Here is a 20,654-nt window from a genome sequence, read left to right as displayed (position 1 = left end):
TGTTTCTGGGATATAGACTCATCCAGCATGGGAGGCATTTCCAGATTTTGGCAATAGACTCAAGTTATGGTATAAAAATAACATTTAGTTTTCTGTTTTCGTATTTTAGTCCTAAAGATCTTCTGTTATAAGACACCCCAGTTAAGAAATGTTGAAACATAAGAGACTTGACCATCAGGGGTTAAAAAGAAGTCAAAAATGAGAAATGCTATGACAGTAACTCTAGACCTGGCAGTGGGGAGGGGGTGTGGGATGCAGGGTGGGGGTGGGATGGGGGGGCGCAGGGGTGGGGGCTGGGGGGTTAGGGAAAAGAGGAGGCTAAAGTGGAAAGGCCAAGGGCCAGTCATCTCAGCAGCTCAGAGACTTGTCATGTCTGAAAGTGCAAATGTCAATGGAATTTAACCATCTTGAGGTTGTGATCTTTTTAAAAGCTCAATGAATATGGAAGTTAATTCCTTCAAATGAAAAATAGCTGGCATTCTGGCTGGAGGTTTGTTGGAGTTGGGATATTTCTTCCCTCCCAACCTCCCCTCCCACCCCACCCCATCCCACAAAGAAAAGTACAAAAGGTTGCAGTTCTGCAGCATTACCATTACAGGGAAGGCACTGGTTACCCACCAGTAGGCGGAAGGAAGACAGGGTCGTGTCACTTCAGAGCTAAGTGCCATAGTGCCTTAAGTGTTACTAGGGGGCTGGATGTCTGTCAGGGAAGAAGTGTAAGGTGGGGTAGGAAAATATAGAGAAAGGAATAAGGGGGTGGCAGGGTAGATGGCAGCTGAGGAGGAGCAGCCAAAACCATAGCATTAAAAATCTTCCTACAAACTGGATTCTGAACCCATGAAAACATCTAGTATCCTAAAATATTGATCTGGGTCTGTTTTCATTTTTCTTTTTAAACAAATCTAGACCTTTTCAGATTAAGGCTCCTAAAAATTTCTTCCCTTATCCCACCCACATTTTTAAGCCCCTCACTTTCCCATCTAAAATATCAAACCCAAACCTACCAGCTTTTGATCGACCGCAGGACTGCAGAGCTGACCTTACCAAGCTGTCAAGCATGAGTCTTTAGCACTGTGAGTCACATGAAACACCTGTGTATATGGTGGGCACTAGTGCTGCCCCTCTTGGTCCAGTGGGATCAGAGCCAGATGTGACAAGATGGGGAGAGGAGTGGAGAACATGAGGTTGCTATCAGAGATTTCTGGCTGATGGTCTGTCTTGCCGGCCCTGTTTCCCCCCCTCTGTAAGACAGAAACAAGGCCTCCTGCACTCCTCCCTACCCCACCTCCCTCTTCCTTGCTTCCTCTGGATTTGGGCGGTACAGCTCCTGGGGCTTGGAAAGCTTTCTTTTATCCAGTGAGGTAACAGCGTTCTGCCTTCAAGCAAAGTACATGGTGCGTAGAGTATCCTGGTGAACCTGCACAGCTTTGGCCAGGGCCTGGGGGTCCCGCCCATTGCTCTGTCCCGATATGTGGCTCCCCTCTCCACTGAAAAGGAAAAAAATTTAAAAAGTCCTTCTTGTGAACTGAGTGGCTGCTAATTCTCTCACCCATTATCCCTGCAGTGCCAATTCCCAAATCACATTAAGAAAAAAATCCCAGCCCAGATTTGGGCAGAGGAGCCCAAATACACTAAACTGGATAACAACCACTTCCCTCTACCAAAGGAAAGCTGAAAGGGTGCAGTACAAGAGATAAAAGCAAAAAAGTAGTAGCCAGACTGTAGGCCTTACCTGTCATGCTCCTTGTCTACTAGGTGGTACCGTGCCCGGAAAGCCACCAAACGAGCATAATAGGCAGGTGCTGGGATAGAGACGGAACGTGTGCATCGCACATAAGTGTGGCACAGCTGGTATGTCAAGATCTGGAGTTCATCTGCTGTGAAACGGTTGTCATCCCAAAGGACATAGTAATGGGATGGTCGGCTGGTGCCCTAGAAAGAGAAAAAGGTAAGAGTCCCTGGTTGAGCAGAGGAATGGCTGCTGATGAAGAAGATTAGTATTAAGAATACACCTAGGTTGGATGACCAGTCCCACCCCTCAATGAATAGGCAGACAGAAGATCACAAATATCATCAAGTACCCTTCCTAGGGGCAACCCACAAGTGTACTTGGGACTTTTTAACAGAGCAGTCCTGATTTGAAAACTAGTCAGTGACAACTAACATTGTAGATCCTTGACCCAATAAAAATCCCAGGACATGGCCAAGCTACCTGGATGCCTGCATGGCTGCACAGATAGAAGTCAAACTCAAATGGGTGGGTGATGTTGGTGTCCACAGTGGTCCCGGCTGGGATGTTACCACTCTTTCCAATCTGTATGAAGACAAACACAACCAAGATCCCAAGACCTGCCTGGCTCTAACTAGGACCTTTGCTGAATTCTGCTCTTACTCTACCAGAATTCTAAGAACAGAGACATGTTTCTATTCTCAGAGAGGATGGGGTCTTGAATAGGCTACTAAGGTCAGGTATTCATATCCTGGTTTGGGCATTGACTAGCTGTGTAATCTTAGCAAGTCATTTAACCTTTTTGAGGTTAAATGGAGATAATAATGGTACCTACCTCACAGGGTTGCTGTGAGGAAGACGCCTTGAACAGTGTCTGGCACATAGAAGAAGTTCAATAAATGGTAGTTCCCTTTCCCTTCTCTGGGAGCTGGTCTATATATGGGGTCTAGGCCAGGGAGCTAGGAGGAGGAGAGGAAGTATAAGGGAACAAGGGGAGATAGGGGCACTAAGGGAAGGAAGTGGCAGGAGACAGGCAACAGAGCTGGGGGAAGAAAGGAGCCAGGGAAGACACACAGGAAAATAACTAAATTCTCAGATTTTATATCAAGACTTCTTCTCTATCAAGATAAAGGAGTCAGGGTAAGGGAACTGGTAGCCTCAACATTTCCTCACTCACTCGCTCATTCTTATCGGCACAAAAAAGGCGGGTGTGATGGCGTTTCTGCACCACAATATAAGTGATCCCAGGCTGATAGTCCTTTTCCAGTTTGATACAGGCATCTCGAATGGCAAGCAGCTCATAGTGAAGGATCTAGGCAAAGGGACAGGAAGGAGAAAAAGACACACAGTTCCTCATGAGTTCAAAGACCTTACTGAACTAAAAATATTACTACTTGCATATGGCTTTTTGTACATAAGCCTTCTAAGCTTATACTCAACAATTAGAGATGACAGGTTTGTATACTAAGTTCACCTAATATGTTCCTAGAAAACCTTGGCTAGGAGACTTGGCAATAAAAGACAGTGCCCACCTGGTCCCCATGCATAAAGAGACCTCACATTAAGACACAGAACCAAAAGTTATAGAGAAAACACTATAAATCACAATGTCCAAAGTCAAGTCAATTTTAAGATCAAGAGTTCTAAGAGCAGACAGGTTGAAACACTAGAGAGCAGATGGAGATGAATCAATATGACAAAACAAAACAAAAAATGTCATCAGGATAATAAGAAAACAGAGAAGCAAGCCAATAATCACAGACAGTAGATACAGAAAAAGTCAAAATTGTAGGGTAGGGGCTTAATGGCAAAGCATGTGTTTTGTATGCAGAAGGCCTTGGGCTCAAGCCCAAGGAGCACCTCCCTGACAGAAAAACAAAACAAAACAAAACACTGTGTAAACCGGATGTAATGGCATACACCCGCAACGCCAGCACTTAGGAAGTAAAGGAGAAGAGTCACAAATTTGAAGCCAGCTTGGGCTTCAAGAAGAAACATGTTATTTATTTTTTTATGGCAGAAAATGATGAACTTTCAATCAACTAGAATTAGGCTTACACCCAAGCTTTGTATAGTTGTATTAACTTCAACTACTTAACATCTCTAAGTCTCATTTTTTAAAAAAAAATTTAATTTATTATTTTTATGTGTATGCACGTATTGCCTGCATGTAGGTAAGTGCACCCATGACGTGCAATGCCCATGGAGCTCAGAAGAGGCTGTTGGATCCCCTGGGATTGGAGTTACGTACAGTTGTTAGCTGCCATGTGGGTGCTGGGATTCGAACCCAGGTCTTCTGCAAGAACAACCAGTGTTCTTAACCACTGAGCCATTTCTCCAGCCCCCTCTAAGTCTCATTTTTATAACATCTATTAAATTTACTAATAAGAAATATCTCAGAAAGCCAGTTTGAAGACTCAGACTGATAATTAAGTGAAACACAGAAAACAGTGGAGCTTAATACCTTGGTTTTTTTTTTTTGTCTTTTTGTCTTTTTGAGACAGGATCTCTCTGTAGCCCCAGCTGGCCTAGAAGTCACTCTGTAGACCAGGCTGGCCTTGAACTCACAGAGATCTGCCTGCCTCTGCCTCCCTGAGTGCTGAGATTAAAGGCATGTGCCACCATGCCTGACTCTTCTTTTTGTTTTTTTTTGGTCTTTTTGAGACAGGGTCTCCCTGTACTGGGATTAAAGGCATGGGCCACCACGCCCGGTTTATTTTTGTTTTTTAAAGACAGGGTCTCAGTATGTAACCCTGGCTACCCTGGAACTCACTATGTAGACCAGGCTAGCCTCGAATTCATAGAGATCTGCTTGCCTCTGCCTCTGGAGTGCTGGGATTAAGAGTGCATGCCACCATGCCTGGAAGAATTGAATCTGAACACAAGACTGTGAAACCAGGCATTTCTGAAGAGAGAAGTGATATACGTGTCAGGTATTTTAAGAAATAGTGGACGACTTAGAAGAAACTGAATATAGTATTTAAGAAAGTCTACAGACTGACTCTCAGTTTCACCACTTGTTTGTGTGATGATGAAAAATCATTTAACATTTCAAAACCTTGGTTTCCTCATTTGTCAAATGGGAATAAGCATTTATTTCATTAATGTCAGCATTAACTAGAATATCCATGAAGTGTTTAGTATAGCTCATGGTACAAAATACATGCTCAATAAACAATAGTCATAATACTATTAAAAGGCAGTGAAGGAGAACAGTTCAGTACACTAGTCTAAAAAACATGAAATGAAAGCTTGTCAGGGAGAATGAATAAGAAGAACATCATGAAGGCAGACGAATAGTTATGGCTCAAGATGTGGTCTCTGGACTATCAGCATCATCTAGGTATTTGTCAGAATTGCAAATTCTAGTACTGTATCCCAGACTCATTGAAACAGAACTCTTAATGTTAATTATAACTCTATAACTTAACAAGCTTTCTAGGTGACTTTCACATTTGCCAGCATTTAAGAATCATTATTCGACAGGCATGGTGGTACACACCTTTAATCCCAGCACTCAGGGATCAAAGGTAGGCGGATCTCTGTGAGTTCAAGGCCAGCCTGGTCTACATAGTGAGTTTCAGGACAGCTGGGGCTACAGGAAGACCCTGTCTCAAAAAGACCAAAAAAAAAGAAAGAAAAAAAAAAAGAATCATTGGTCTAGCCAAGTGTAGAAGCACATGCCTTTAATTCCAGCACTGGGGAGGCAGAGGCAGGAGGACCTTTGTGAGCCCCACCTGGTGTACATAACCAGCTCCAGATCACCTGGGGCTACATAGTAAGAACTTGTCTCAAAAAACAAAACCCAAATCACATAGACACAGACACAGACACAGACACAGACACAGACACACACACACACTGGCCCACTTGTCTAAATAGTCTTCAACACCAACTACCAGAAGGCAGCAAGGACCTTCTGTTATAAGAAAGGTCTGGAGGGCTGGAGAGGTGGCTCAGTGGTTAAGAGCACTGGCTGCTCTTTCAGAGAACTGGAGATCAATTCCCAGCACCTACATGGCGGCTGACAGTTGTCTGTAACTCCAGTTCCAGGGGAACCCAATGCCCTCTTCTGACCTCCATGGGCATTGCACGACACAGGTGCACCTACATACATGAAGGCAATACACTCATACACATACAAAAATAAAAATATTTTAAAAACGAAGAAAGGTCTATAGATAGCTACTCTTCAACTGTGGTCCATGACCCCAAGACTACCTCACCTAATAAAGATTCCTAAGAAGTGACACACTTTCCAGTGCCAGTAGGTTTGAAAAAGTAGTCCTCTGGCCTCAACACGAACAATCTTCTACCTATTGAGAACTTTACCTGTGGAAGCTGGCCTTCAGGAACCCCATCTCGGTAGAAGATGATTCGGGTAGGCTTGAAGCGGGTAGATTTATAGAACTGGATGAGCAATTCACGCACCATATAGGACAAGTCTTCAATGATCTCCTGCCGTGGTCGCTGTACCCGCACAGTAGCACAGTATCGGCTGGGGTGGGCATCCATGCTGCCTACCACCTGAAACAATGAGAAAGAAATCAGCATCCAGAATATCACCATCTCCTGCGTGAGACTGTGGATTTAGGGAAAGACTTTGCATGCATTCTACCATGCAAACAGAATTTATTTAATGTATCTGATAAGAACATTTGTTTTCAGTGTCCTTGTAGTACATATGAAACACCTAAACAAGGCCTAGCCTAGCAGCCTTCTGAAGCCACATGAAGACCTAGCACTACTGAGGATGACCTTGAACTCTGGATCTATATTCATGTGGGTACATTTTATATTATTTTTCTCTTTTTTTTTTTTTTTTTTGTCTTTTTTTTTTTGTGAGACAGGGTCTCCCTGTAGCCCAGCTGGCCTGGAACTCACTAAGTAGACTAGGCTGATTTTGAACACAGAGCTCCGCCTGCCTCTGCCTCCCTTAAAGGTATACACCACCATACTTTTTTTCCTCTCTTTCTTATTCATTTCATATTAAGTGCCCTAGGGGCTAGGACTATTTAGTTCAGTAATAGAATGCTTTCTTAGCATACACAAGACTCTGGGTTTGGTTCTCAGCATAAAAGGAGGAAAAAAATTAAATGCCCTAGATACCTTAAATTAGGACCATAAATCCTCCTGTGGAACTCTTTGCAATAAATTTCTCTTTTACATAGATGAAACATGTAAGGTGTAAAATCTCTGTGTTCCTTCATGTTGTTGGCCCCCAGGTATTGATGCTACTTTCAGGTGTGTAAGCTTTTTTCTCCATGGTTCTGCTATGGACATCTTCAAATATAACCATGTGCTAACACCACCACTGTAAGACACAACTGTGCCCTTCTTCCACAAGCCTGTGTGGTAGGAATATCCAGTCTGTTTGTCATAATGGCTAGATCAATCTACTTGTGCTATCACTAGTGTACAAGAGTTCCCTTTTCCCCATATCCTCACCAATACTTAGTATCTTGTAATTTTTTTTAATAATACACATCTTAACAGGTATGAGGGTATTTTCTTATTGTTTTGATTTGTAAATCCCTAATGCTTCACAGTCAAGTCACAAAAAAAAAAAAAAAAAAAAAAAAAAATCAGCTGGGTGTGGGGTGCACGCCTTTGCTCCCAGCACTCAGGGAGACAGAGGCCAGCGGATCTCTGTGAGTTCAAGGTCAGCCTGGTCTACATAGTGACTTCTAGGCCAGCTGGGGCTACAGGGAGACCCTGTCTCAAAAAGATTTAAAAAAATTAAAAAAAAAAAAAAATCAAAGGCTGTATATATAGCAATATGGAAAAAAAAAATGTGTGTCTAGCATGCTCTAGGAGCCTGAGTTCAATTCCCAATATCACAAAAATTTTTTTAACATTTTATTATTTTTATTTTATATTGTATGAGTGTATTGCCTACATGTATGTAAGTGTACCTGTGTTGTGCAATGTTCACAGAGGTTAGAAGAGGGCATTGGATCCCCTGGAACTGGACTTATGGACAGTTGTTGGCTGCAATGTGGGTGCTGGGAATCGAACCCAGGTCCTCTGCAAGAGCAGTCAGTGCTCTTAACCACTCAGACATCTCTCCAGCGCCCACAAATTTTTTTTAAATAAAGAGAAGGGGTACCCTCTCCCCCAAAAGTCAAACAGTAACCTCATCCAGGCCAAGTTTATGCCTTTTTCTATCCAAGTGTTATTCTACCCAGGTCCATGACCATGGTGACCATGTTCTTACAGGCTATGGAACAATGACCATGGCCCAGGAGGGGCAGCCAAAATGAAAACCAGAATAAGGTTGTCAGAGTGTTTGCCTATACTTACAAATAAGACCAGTCTGTCAAGATAAATGTGAGGATTGAAGAAATAGAAATTAAGAAAGTTGAAACTCTCACCACTCCTCCTCTCCAAAATACCATACAGAGCTAGGTTTGTGGATGATGGGGAAGGTGAACTAAAAGAGCAGGACTTAGGGAAGGAACTCCTGTGCAGCCTTGAGGACTCAAGGTTAAGAGGAATTACTTACTGCTGTGATAGAAGGTTTTTTCCCATCCCCGGCTGGGGGATGTGTAACATCTGCTCCCAGGAATATCACTGGCTGTTGAAAAACAGCAGAGCTGAGCAAGGAAGAAAAACAAAATGGTGAGGAATTGGGTCTCCTCTGCCTGGCACCATCCAGAACCCACTCTGGTCTTCTCCCTCTTATGTCTGATTCACTCTGCCTGGAAAGGGTGCTGTCTCTTCATCAATCCCCAGCAGGTTACCTTGACAAGAGCAAGTGAACAACAGAGCTCATACCGCTGGTGTGGGACTAGGATGTTGTTAATGCCACCAAGTTTGACATTGATCTTGAGGCAGAGGTTGGACAGAGTCTGAGGTGATGTCTTGACCACATTCTTCACCTGCACACACTGTGTTGCCATTCCCAAGAGGGTATCTCCAACACGTTTCACTTCAGCTATGGGCAGGGAGAAAACTGATTACCGTATTTGACCAAATTGCAGAATGTGTACTAGACGTCAGACAGTATATAAAGTTCAAGGGCACACAATGATGACTGCTTGAAACATAAGATTCCCTGGTCCCAGCTCTTACAGTGCTGACTATCTAGTGACTAACTTTTGGGTATATAATAACTGAACTAAAATCTGGAGAGGAGGGGTTTCAAAGAAGGCATTATAGGCAGAGGGCAAGCATACAAAAATGTACCATGGGCCAGACATGATGGTTCACACCTATCTCAGCACTTGGGAGACTTAGGTAGGAAAAACATGATTTTAATGCCACCATGAATTACATAGCAAGTGTGAGGAAGGAAGGGAAGAAGGAAGGAAGGAAAGAAAATTAGGCATTCTACTAGGAGACAGTAAAATATTTTTGAGAAATTGACAGTCCATTAACTCAAAAGGAGATCAAGGAGACCGTGTTGTAAGAGGAAAATAATGTGATCATTAGGCTGACCTAGAGAATAAATAAGGATGGACATGGTTAGGATTTGTAATCCTAACAGAAGGCTAAGGCAGAGGAATTGCAAGTTGGTAGTTTCAACAAAATAAAATAATAAAGAAAAAAGTAAAAAGGCACGCCACAGAGCAAAAAAAAAAAAAATGTGTGTGATACACATACATATTCAACAAAGGAATTAGAAGCTGGGCACATGCTTGCACTTGGGAAGCAGAGGCAAATTGATCTCTGAGTTTGAGGTCAAATCTGGTCTACAAAGTGAGTTCCAGGTCAGTCAGGGCTTCCCAGTGAGACCCTTTCTCAAACAAGCAAACAAACAACAAAAACACAAAAGAATTATGAAGATCTATAAATCAATAAGCAAAAAGCAGTTAAGTAAATTTAAAAGGTCAAAAACTTGAATAGGCACTTTACAAAAGAGGCCAGTCAAGCATAAAAGATACTTTGTATCAGAGAATCAAATTAAAAGCACAAGGCAATATCATGAAACATATAAGAATGGTGAAAATGAAAAAAGAACACTGGTAAAGATACAAAGCATCTAGAAGTGCCAAATGCTGAGGGGGCCAGTAAGAGCTGATACTTAAAATCCATTCCTAGATATAAAATGTACACAAATAGATACATATGCTCAAAAGATACATACAAGCACTATTTATAATAGTCAGAAACTGGAACAACCCAAATATGTGCATTAACAGTAGAATAATGCTAAGTATAAAATACATTATATTCATAAAATAGAAACCCATAAGAAATTCTAACTATATACAACATGGATGAATCGTAATAATGTTCAGTGAAGAAGACAGACACATAAAAAAATACATACAATAAAATTCCAGTACATAAAGTCCCAAACAGGCAAAATTAGTGTTAGAAATTAGTGTTAGAAATTGAGAGCAGTGGTCACCACTGAAGGAGGTGGGGTATGATGATGGAGCCTGGACAACAGTAATATTCTGCTAGGTATTTTGTGAGAAATCAATGAACTGAGTGAATACTTAAGTTATCTGTTTATGCATTGTAAATTGATGTTTACTTTGTTCTTTTTTTTTTGTCTTTTGGAAACAGGGTCTCCCTATTGCCCCAGAAATATGTAGATCAGACTGGCCTCAAACTAACAGAGTTATGCCTGTCTCTGCTTCCCAAGTGCTAGGACTACAGGAGTGTGTTGGCAGAAAGTTTATGTTTTTAACAAAACCAATAGTAAAACAATTTAGTGGAGAGAAAAGAGCCAAATATACTAAAGATGGGAATGTGTGATACTGAATCAGAACTGAGCAAATGTGGTAGCTAATGTTTTCACAACAACCACAGCAACACAGGACCTTGATCTGAACATCAAGGGATAGTATTATTTTACCTAGCCTTGCAGGAAGGGAGGTAAAAGGGTCTTTAGAAGAATCTTACTGCTTTTCTTGTTTGTTGGCTTAATTCTAGGCAAATGGCCATACCGTCCACGTGGTACAACCAAGGAACTAAATGTAAATGAAACAAATCCAATGTTTTAATAAAGGTTTGAAGCTCTGAAGAGAAACATTATTGAGCACAGGGAAGAAAAACTAAGTGCTACTACCTTCCTCAGTAGGATGTACTATATTCCTAACATAAGCCAGAACATTAGATTCTCCTTTTAGTGAAAGGAAGCAGAGCATGGATACCTTTATGGTTGGCTTCCACGATCAACTTCACACACCTGGGAGAGGGAACGCAACTAGGGAATTTCCTTATCAGATTGGCCAGCAAGCATGTCTGTGAGGAATTGCTGGATGATGGGGGAGGACCCAGTCCACCATGGGTGATGTCAGTCCAGGGCAGGTGGCCTGGGTTGTATAAGAAAGCAGGCTGAGCACAGGCCAGAGGAGGAAGTCAGTAAGCAGCATTCCTCCATGGCCTCTGTTTCAGTTCCTACCTCCAGTTTCCTACCTAACTTCCCTCTAGGATAGACTCTCACTTGGAAGTATAAAATGCAACAAACCCTTGTTTCCCCAAATTGGTTTTGGTCAGAGTGTTTCACAGTAATAGAAAGTAACTAAGATACCTACTTAAAGCAATTCTCCTAAAACAGGCTCTTTATCTTCTACACAAGCATCATCAATTCAAAGCCCAAGAGAGACACAGATTAGAGATCAACCAACTTCCCTCCATAAGGAATTATTGAGTATCATTATTAGTGGATAATTCTACTTTAGGTGTGTATGTACAGAGAAGGCTTCAGAGTAGAGTTAGATCTACTTCATGTTCAAAATAAAATCAACCAAGGCAACACCTGATCAGAAGCCTAATAAACTAATGGAATCCAAAACAGACACACTGGGGCTGGAGAGATGGCTCAGTGGTTAAGAGTACTGACTGCTCTTGCAGAGGACTCGGGTTTGATTCCCAGCACCCACATGGCATCTACGAGCCATCCTTAACTCCAGTTCCAGGGGAATCCGAAGCTCTTTTCTGATCTCCAAGGCACTGCACAACACAGGTGCACTCACATACATGCAGACAATACACTCATACACATAAAATAAAAATAATAAATATTAAAAAAAAAAAAAAAGGAATGTGTACTGGCTGCTCTTTCAAAGGATCACAGTTCAATTCCCAGTACCCACATCAGGCATCTTACAACTACCTGTAACTCCAGCTCCAGGAGATTCAATGCCCTCTTCTGGACTTTCACTGGCACCTGTACATATGTGCATATACCCACAGAGAGACATACCCACCTATATATAATTAAAATAATTTTTATTGTTATGTGTATGAGTGTATTGCCTGCATGTAGGTAAGTGTACCCATGTTGTGCGATGCCTGCCAAGGACAGAAGAGGCCATCGTATCCCCTGGAACTGGAGTTACGGATGGTTATTAGATGCCATGTGGGTGCTGGGATTCGAACCCCAGTCTTCTGCAAGAACAACCAGTGTTCTTAACCTCTGAGCCATTTCTCTAGCCCTAAAATAATTTTTTAAAAGAGACATTTACCCTCTAGATGAAACGATAAGAATGAGAAATGAGTATAATTTAAGCTGAGTTTTGAAAGGTAAAGAAAAGTTTAAGGATAAGACAGACAAAATAAGTATTCCAATAGTCCAGGCAAAGAGAAAATGATGTGAGCAAAACAAAGCCAGAGAGTGGAAAACTCAGACACAGGATGAGCATTGAAGAGTCTATGATTCCCACAGACTCTACTAGGTGCTGCAAAGTAATCAACTCATGAAGCACAGAGAAGTTAGGTAGATTATCTAAGTCAGTTGACTGGTAGAGTCAGGACTGGGATTCAATTCTAATTTCAAAACCAGTGATTTTTCTAATAGATTTGTCAAGAGAGCAATCCAGGATAGGGCTGAAAAAGTTAAACCAAGATCAAGCCCTGAAAACTTTTATGCAGTAGTGAATGAGGACCACTGAAGTTTTGGAGGTTTTTTTTAGTTTTTTGGTTTTTTTGGGGGGGAGGGATAGATTAAAAAAAAAAAAAATCTTAGGGCTAGAGAGATGGCTCAGTAGTTAAAAGCACTGGCTGCTCTTACAGAGGACATGGGTTCATTTACTAGTACCCCCATGGCAAGTAACAACCATCTGTATCTCCACCCTCTTCTGACTTCCACAAGCATTGCATAGTGAGGATACATTTCCATACATGAAGGCAAAACACTCATTCACATAAAATAAATTATTTTTAAATCTTTTAAAAAAGAGGTCTTATCTATGGTATTTCTCTTTTAAGGTTTAAGAGGGGGCAAGAAGGAATCTGTAGATTCTATTAGGCTTGATGTAAAGAACATAAAAATTGATTTGAAAGCTGGAAATTTTCCTTACATAATATTTGCCTTTCACAAATAAAACTGTATTTAAAATTCTACTCATTTCTAAACAGGTTGACAAGTCACTGCCACAGTAATTAAAAACATATTTTCTAACAATAAAAAAAAGAGGTCTTATCTATTAATCTATTCAAGAAAGATTTGAGGGGCTAGTGAGATGTTCAGCAGAGACAGAGAGAGAGAGAGAGAGAGAGAGAGAGAGAGAGAGAGAGTGTGTATGTGTGTGTGTGTGATGGCTCAGTGGATAAAGATGCTTACCACAAAGCCTGCCAGCCTGAGTTCAATCTCTGGAACTCATATATGGTAGAAAAGAGAACTGACTCCCACAAGTCCCACACATGTCCTGTGGCATGCATGTATGCAGACACATACATACATACATACACACACACACACAACACACATACACACACAGTTTTAAATTTTTTTCAGAGAAATATTTGAGAAGAGAGGTTAGAATAGGTAATTAATAAACTTGAAAAAAAAAGGAAGAAAGGACAAACGGACAAACAGGAATTGCAGGGAGTTCAAGGACCAGTTCTGAGATCATGGTAATATAACTTATAGTAACAGGTAATGGCCAAAGCAACTGAAATGAGTGAGAATATTAATAGAAGACAAAAACAGAAAGAGGACACGGGTCAGAAACCAAGGAGGAAGAGAACTGAGATAGGCCCTCAATTCCAGAGCTCATGAGGAGAAAAGTAGACAAAACAGGGAGAGTCTAAGGGTAGCATGTGCTATCGGAGAAGGGTACATGCAGAATATAAAGAACTTGTTCAACGAAGAAAAACAGTAAGAAAAAAGCTAAAGACATCACAAAACTGGAGAATTACTCAGAAGGTGTTTAACGGTTGAGAGGTAGGAAGTCCCAAAAGCATCAAGACCAGATGAGAACAGAAACATAGAGGAACAGCTAGATATGCACGCCTTTAATCCTGGCACTTGGAGGAAGAGGCAGGTGGAATTCTGTGAGGTTGTGGTCAGCCTGGACTACACAGAGAGTTCCAGGCTAGCTGGGGCTATAGGAAGACCCTGTCTCAAACAAACAAACAAACAAATAAACCAAACCAAACAAACAAACAAAAAAAAACCCCAAACTTAAAAAAAAAAAACAAACCCATAGAGGACTGAAGGAAGAAAAAGTACATCTTTAAGCAGATGGAGATGAGGGCAGGAAAATGGAATAAAAGACTATTCAGTCATTCACATAATAAAAGCAGAGGAAAAAGCGAAACTTCTCAGAAAGTCCAAGTCATCACTAGGCGACAAATAGTAGAATCACCACATATTTAGCTTGAGCCGCATAACTTCCTAATAAATAACATACTCCCAATGATAGGAACCTGGTCTGACCCACTCTGTGTCCAGCTCTCTGTCTGGCAGGAAGACCTGCACACAGAGGCTCCTACAAAATGTCACTGTGAAGCAGTATAGTCAGGAAGTGAAATATGGAATGACTCAACAGCTCATGCAGGGTGATAGTTCTCTGGTTTATAGAAAAGCACTGGCATTAATGAACATCTCTTGCCAAAGCCAAGATTCTCCATTGATTCCTCCCTAGAAGTCCCAGAGAGCTCAAGTCGTATCATCATATCACTGTCCCAAGACAACTGTACCATACACTGGCGTCTTCCCTGGCAGGATAACGATAATGAGCTGCAGCCCTGAGTAGGTGTTCTTCAGATGCCGGAACATGGGCTCCACGCTGTCTGCCCCCTGTGCGTATTTGCAGAAACAAGGCTGACCTTGGATGGGCATCCCTGCATCCTTGGAAATCTTCCGTAGCTGGTCTGTGAAGTTCCTGTAGCACAAACATGGTCATGATAGGAAGCAGTAAGTCCCAATGAATGCCCGAGTACCTCCATCTTGGGTGTTTGAGCACTATGATAGGCACTGAGACATCCTACACAAATGACCCAATTACTGCTAGTGTAAAAACTACATTTATAGTAGAGTAAAACAAGACAGAGCTTGCTGTGTTCAACTAGAGTGAACACTAAGGGAGTTGAGAGGGCACAGACAAGGGACTGGTGGGAATTCCCAGGGTTCTCACTTCTCCATTTGAGTAGGACCTGTGGATACCTGTGCTTCATTGCATGCCCAAAGAAATTAACAGATGCCTATAAGGCTTTTGTGCTTAAAGTAAATGAGGTTTTAAAAGTGATGGAGAAACAGATGATGCTCAGTAGAAATGAGCTCATTTCTTTCTTCTGGCTTTAGGGTTTTATACTGGGAAAGGAAATGGAGTTGGTAGCAAGGGTAAATGCAATAGAGAAAAATAATCAAACTACCTAAATATATTAAAAAAAAATGTCATTGAAGTTGGGTAGCAAGCACTTTAATTTGTGAAAATCTCGTGTTTAAATTAAAAGCAATCAGTGGTAGAATATTTATCTAGCATGTACAAGGTCCTAGGTCCACCCAACACTGCAAAAATAATTAATTAATAAAAGCAATAATGTACAAATAGAAAACAGAAGTGAATATTTAAAAATTATATAGTGGCACACACCTTTAATTCCAGCACTTGGGAGGCAGAGGCAGGGAGATTTCTGTGAGATCAAGGCCAGCCTGGTAAGTTCCAGGCTAAGTTCCAGGCCAGCTGGGATGTACAGGGAGACCCTATCTCAAAAACAAACAGGCAAACAAATAGGCCAGGCTTGTGGTGGTGCATGCCTTTAATCTCAGCTCTTAGGGGTTACAGGCAGGAGGGTCTCTGTGAGTTTGAGGCTAGCCTGGTCTACACAGCAAGTTCCAAGCCAGCTAGGGCTGCATTTTGAGACCCTGGCCCAAAAACACAAAACATGGAGGTGGAGAGACAGCTCAGCAGTTGAGAGCACTGGCTGTTCTTGCAAAGGACTTGGATTCAGTTCCCAGCACCCACATAGCTAACAACTGTCCCTAACTCCAGTTCCAGGGGACCCAATGTCCTCTCTGCCCTCTGTTTGCACCTCAAGCTGTGGTACACTTACATACATGCGGGCAAAACATTCATACACATAAAATAAATATAAATCTTTTTTTTAAAAAAAAAAGAAATGTCAGATTTATATAAAGTATTTTTTTAAAGAATGAAGTAAATATGTCAAAACTGATTGATGGTTATAGACTGTATTATTATCTATACTATGATTATGATTACTTTTGGAGTTTTTGAGACTGAGTTTCACTATGTAAGTCTGGCTGACCTGGAACTCACTACATGTAGCTCAGTGTGACCTCAAACTTGAGAAAATCTTCTTGCCTTTTGAGTGCTAGGATTATAGGCATGAACCACCATACCATGTCAGACCATATTATTTGAAATTAAAAATAAATAAATCAAAACTAATAAAAAATAATATAAAAAACTATATTATGCAGATGTTGTAGCATACATCTGTAATCCCAGCACTTGTGAGAGGACTACTGTGAGTTTGAGATCAGCCTGGGCTACAGCATGACACACAGTCTTAAACTCCCTGCCCTCAAGGAAAACCACTGCAGGCTATCCACTGTCTCACCTAGTAAGAGATAGGGCTTTGATGGACTCCTAACAGTATTTCTTCAATTACTCTGCTTTGTATAGAACTGCAATGTAGCTACCAAAATGCTAACCAGATTTTTTTTTTTAACCATATTTCATTAACAGTGGGCCTTACTTCAAGGAATGAGCATTCCCTTTCTTCCCTCTACTACCAGACTACACATGGGAATCTATTTAGTGCTAGGCACAAAAAAGTACTGAGAGGTTCTGTCCTAAAAGTGAAACAGCTGCAGTGATACAGCCAGAAAAAAAAAATTACGAGGGTAGAACTTCTTCATCCATCTCCAGCTGCCAAATTTCTCCAACTCCACAGCAACCTCTGTCTTTACCCATTTTCTCTTTGAAAAGGATGCCCTTCTTGGTGCTCTAAATCCTATGCCTTTCTCGACACAAGACTTTGTTTCATTTACTTTCCAGTTTCTCTGTGTTCTATTTTCAACTTCTACTTCCTATGCACATTCTCTCTTGACAATCTCTACTGTCATCACACATTAAACTAGGGATCACTGATCCAAATACACAAGGCACATTCTTATCCTCTCTATAGAAAGGTCACTGAGAAGAAAGGATACCAATGAATTGACCCCTTCTAAGCCAGAGATTCTAGGTTTCTCAGTTCTTGGGAACCCCAAATAATCACAATAACTAATTTCCCCCAAAAAAATTAGACAAGGGAAGGACAAAGGAATAGGAGAAAGCACAGAAGATAGAGCTACCAATGAAATGTATGGCATAGAGGCAGAGCTGGATGCCTTTTTAGTATTGCTAAGGGCCAGCCCAGCAATACCAGGCCAAATATAAGAAAAGCCTAGCCTAAGCTAAAATCTACAGAAGCCAGGAAGGGAGACAAAAAAAAAAAAAACCAAAACAAAAAAACAAGCAAACAAAAAACTCTAGCGATGAAAAACTACAATTACAATTGTAGTAGTTACATCTTGTGTAAGGTTGGAAGAAGGGAGGACAAGAGTTTGAGTGACTGGACCAATCAGGAGCTGAGAGAACTAATTCTTATGAAGACATGAAGGCCAGCTAAACCCACAAGGCACAAATATCCATTATCTTTATCACATCCAAAATGGTCAGCTCCACTGACTCCCTCATTCCCAGAATACAATGGCCCCATTCTGTCTCTACAGATCCACCACTTAAAAAAGATAGTCAAAACTGACAATAACTTTTTAAAAAACATTTTTATTACTTTTATTTATGTGTATGTGTGTGTGACTGTGTGAGTTTATATGCATCACATGAGTAAAGGAGCCAGTGGAAGCCACAGGGTCCCTGGAACAGGAGTTACAGGTGGTCATGAGCCACCATGTAGGTGCTGGCAATTGAATCCAGGTCCTCTGCAAGAGCAATGAGTGCTCTTAACTCTAGAGACTTCTCTCCAGCCCTCAAACCACACTTTCTATGTATGTGCATTTTATGGTATTTTAACACATCTCAATAGAACTTTAAACAATAAAGGCTCTGAGGGAAGGGTCAGTGTCTTTTTTCATTTTATTCAGTTGCTCAAGTCATTAATTCCCTAACCTATTTCACTAAGCTATTCAGTAGTATCATTTTCCTCCTTGCTGCTATCTACTCCCAGCCTCTCAGAAATGATGGTGAGGCCCTTACAATTCATGTTCAGGTCAGTTGGATCTGACTGAACTATGTATAGGTGAGGACAACTCAGGAGACCAGCTAAATAAGCTGCTCTTTTAATGTTTGTAATTAGAAATACAAGTTTTGAAGATCAGATCTGATTTGATCTTAACTCTGACCCTTTCCTGACATGTACAAGTCATTTAATTACTTTCAGCCCTAACTTCTTCAAATATCAGCACCTATTCACCATGAAGCTGATAGAACATAAATTAGGGACTTAAGTGTCATGTTGGCACAAACATTATGGTTATTACCATTGATATTTATTAACTATTTAGAACAATAAAACAATTCAGGCCTCCTTTGGAAGAATCATACCCTAAAATTCATCTCTGATATAGACATAGCTCCCTATTGAAGTCTCCTGACCACAGATGAACAGAAGAGAAGAGGCAGAAATGTAAGCCAGAAAAATAACAAAGTAGACAGAATCAAAACAGAAAGAACAAATCACAGATGAATCTACCCTGGGTTGTGAGGAGCAGAAGCTCTGGGGTCCTTCCCGCCCATCCAACCTTATACCCCTTCCTCCTTACTTGAGCACCTCTTCTCGACACTGTTTTTGGGGTGCAAAGCAGGCGATGGCCCAGACCTTGATCTCAATCCCATTGTAGAACTGTTTTCCCCGCATGTCCCAGACACCCTGGTTGGGTGTAGCAATGGCCCGGTTCTGGGGATAGACAGAGGGGGCGCCCAGGTGAGCCTCAGTAGAGTCATGTGAGGAGACAGCACAAGCTCCTAGACATACAACCCAATCACCACTAGATGACCCAGAGATGTTGTCTGGCCCTGACCCTGCTCACCCGGCCGCCATACTGCAAGATGGGCGCCGGCAGCACTCGCCCCGTCACCTCCGTCATGTCATCCTTCACTTTGATTCCAAATTCCTGGATGTAAGGGTCTAAGTTGTAGCTGGCATTCTTCATCTGCAGGGCAAAAGAAGAGGATCTCAGGAGACCAGCAGCTTAGCAGTGCTGCTCACGTTCTGAGTCCCAAGGAGAGAGCCCTGAAGAAAAGCTGAGCTGCCAAGAAATAGCCCTAAAAAGGGGGTGGGAGAAATAGAAGATGAACGAAGTGCAAGTGGAAATGGGAGCTGAGTTACATAGGAGGGAAAAAGAAAGAAGCAGCTAAAGGGTCAAGAAGCAAGAGCAGCCTATGGAGTACCAGACAACAAATCCAGACTTAGACTCTCCCGATGGAAGGTCTTGCTGGATCATTTAAGCATGTGTGTTATCAAGGGCTCCAGAGGCTAAGTGAATAAGCATGCACTTCTCTGCAGTTCCACTGACCAGACGACTGATCTCCTCCTGTCTGTCTGGGGCCGACCTAGCTGTAGCCTTTATCATGGTTGAAGTCTGGTTGTCAGTTAGCTTCTTAATGCAGCGCTGCCCAGCCACAATGTTGCAGACCTAAGGAAATGAGAAGGACAGGTAGCTATGGCTTGAGTACTGCCTATCCTTATGTCAATTATGGGGAAGGAGACTGCAGAATCCCACGTATACTATATTCTTCTGGAGTCTTATCTGATACGTAAGAAAATATTTGTGTACAAACAAAAGGCAGTAACACTTTGTGACTAAGAGTTTAGGATCCAGAGCAGATCTGTGATCACGTTTTATGTGTTAAATGAGAATTAACAACCCCATAGGGTGTCCAAAGTTCAAAAAAATGCAACTTAAAGAGCTGAGCACAGTTCTAAACACTGCAAATACTCAATAAATTACAGTATAGATTATTATTTACCCAAGACCAAGTATAAAGCTCTTCTGTATATTAAAAACTTAATATAAACAAATGAACTCCTGGAATTAGAACTACAAATAGTATATACAAAGTATTGGCCTTAGGAAAGCAAGTTACACATTTTATTGCATCTAAGACAATTGTGGTAGGAAGTTGCCGGTCCGTCCTACAACCACTAGAAGGAACGGGATGGCCCTGGAAGCATAAAACATAGAAATCATTCTTTTCTTTTCTTTCTTTCTTTTTTTTTTTTTTTGAGGGTGGGGGATTTGGGGATGTGTTTGGGGATGAGATTCAGGGTCTTATGCATTCTAGGCAAACACTCTACCAACTGAGCTACATCTCCAGCCCCAGAAATCACTATTTCTATTAGCTGGCAGTGTTCTTTGTTAGAGTGGGAACATTCTGCTACTTGCCTCATCTGTCCTGAGCACAAAAGAAAACAATGGAGATTAAAAAAGAATGTCCATGACTTAAATAGTAGTATTACTATCCTTTCTTTATTTGCAATATTTCAAAGATCTAATGAAACATGAAAGCATGACAAATTTGGGGATTAAAATTGTTCAAAAAAGAGAACATATCACCCACTAGGGAAACACAATTTACATTATGAGTAATATTCATCTCAATTCTCTCTCTTCTTTTTTTTTTTTTTTTTTTTTTTTTTTTTAAAAAAAAAAAAAAAAAAAAAAAAAAAAAGAGGACGATAAATCTTTCACTGTGATATATCAAAATAA

The 20,654-nt window shown here is 41.2% G+C and overlaps 1 protein-coding gene across 5 annotated transcripts in view; it reads right to left on the bottom strand.

Annotated features, from left to right (window-relative positions):
• Window positions 1-289: 289 nt before the first annotated feature.
• LOC103733310 (protein argonaute-1) overlaps window positions 290-20,654 on the bottom strand; it is a 31,827-nt gene continuing 11,462 nt past the window's right edge. For 4 of the 5 annotated variants that reach the window (XM_008832121.3, XM_029563126.1, XM_029563127.1 and 1 more), the window contains 11 exons: window positions 19,461-19,580; window positions 18,975-19,097; window positions 18,708-18,841; window positions 14,612-14,796; window positions 8,507-8,666; window positions 8,235-8,325; window positions 6,062-6,256; window positions 2,907-3,041; window positions 2,213-2,314; window positions 1,733-1,932; window positions 290-1,487 (listed from right to left, as the gene is read on the bottom strand). In XM_008832121.3, the coding sequence (XP_008830343.1) occupies window positions 1,379-1,487; window positions 1,733-1,932; window positions 2,213-2,314; window positions 2,907-3,041; window positions 6,062-6,256; window positions 8,235-8,325; window positions 8,507-8,666; window positions 14,612-14,796; window positions 18,708-18,841; window positions 18,975-19,097; window positions 19,461-19,580 (1,554 nt within the window). In that variant the 3' untranslated portion in view covers window positions 290-1,378. The remainder of the gene's footprint in view (window positions 1,488-1,732; window positions 1,933-2,212; window positions 2,315-2,906; window positions 3,042-6,061; window positions 6,257-8,234; window positions 8,326-8,506; window positions 8,667-14,611; window positions 14,797-18,707; window positions 18,842-18,974; window positions 19,098-19,460; window positions 19,581-20,654) is intronic. The other variant, XM_029563125.1, reaches the window with a different exon arrangement.

This window comes from Nannospalax galili, unplaced genomic scaffold, assembly GCF_000622305.1.
Source record: "Nannospalax galili isolate Female #2095 unplaced genomic scaffold, S.galili_v1.0 scaffold1055, whole genome shotgun sequence".
Classification (NCBI taxonomy): Eukaryota; Metazoa; Chordata; class Mammalia; order Rodentia; family Spalacidae; genus Nannospalax; species Nannospalax galili.
Note: the sequence above shows the minus strand (reverse complement) of the source record. Positions and strands in the feature narration are given on the sequence as shown.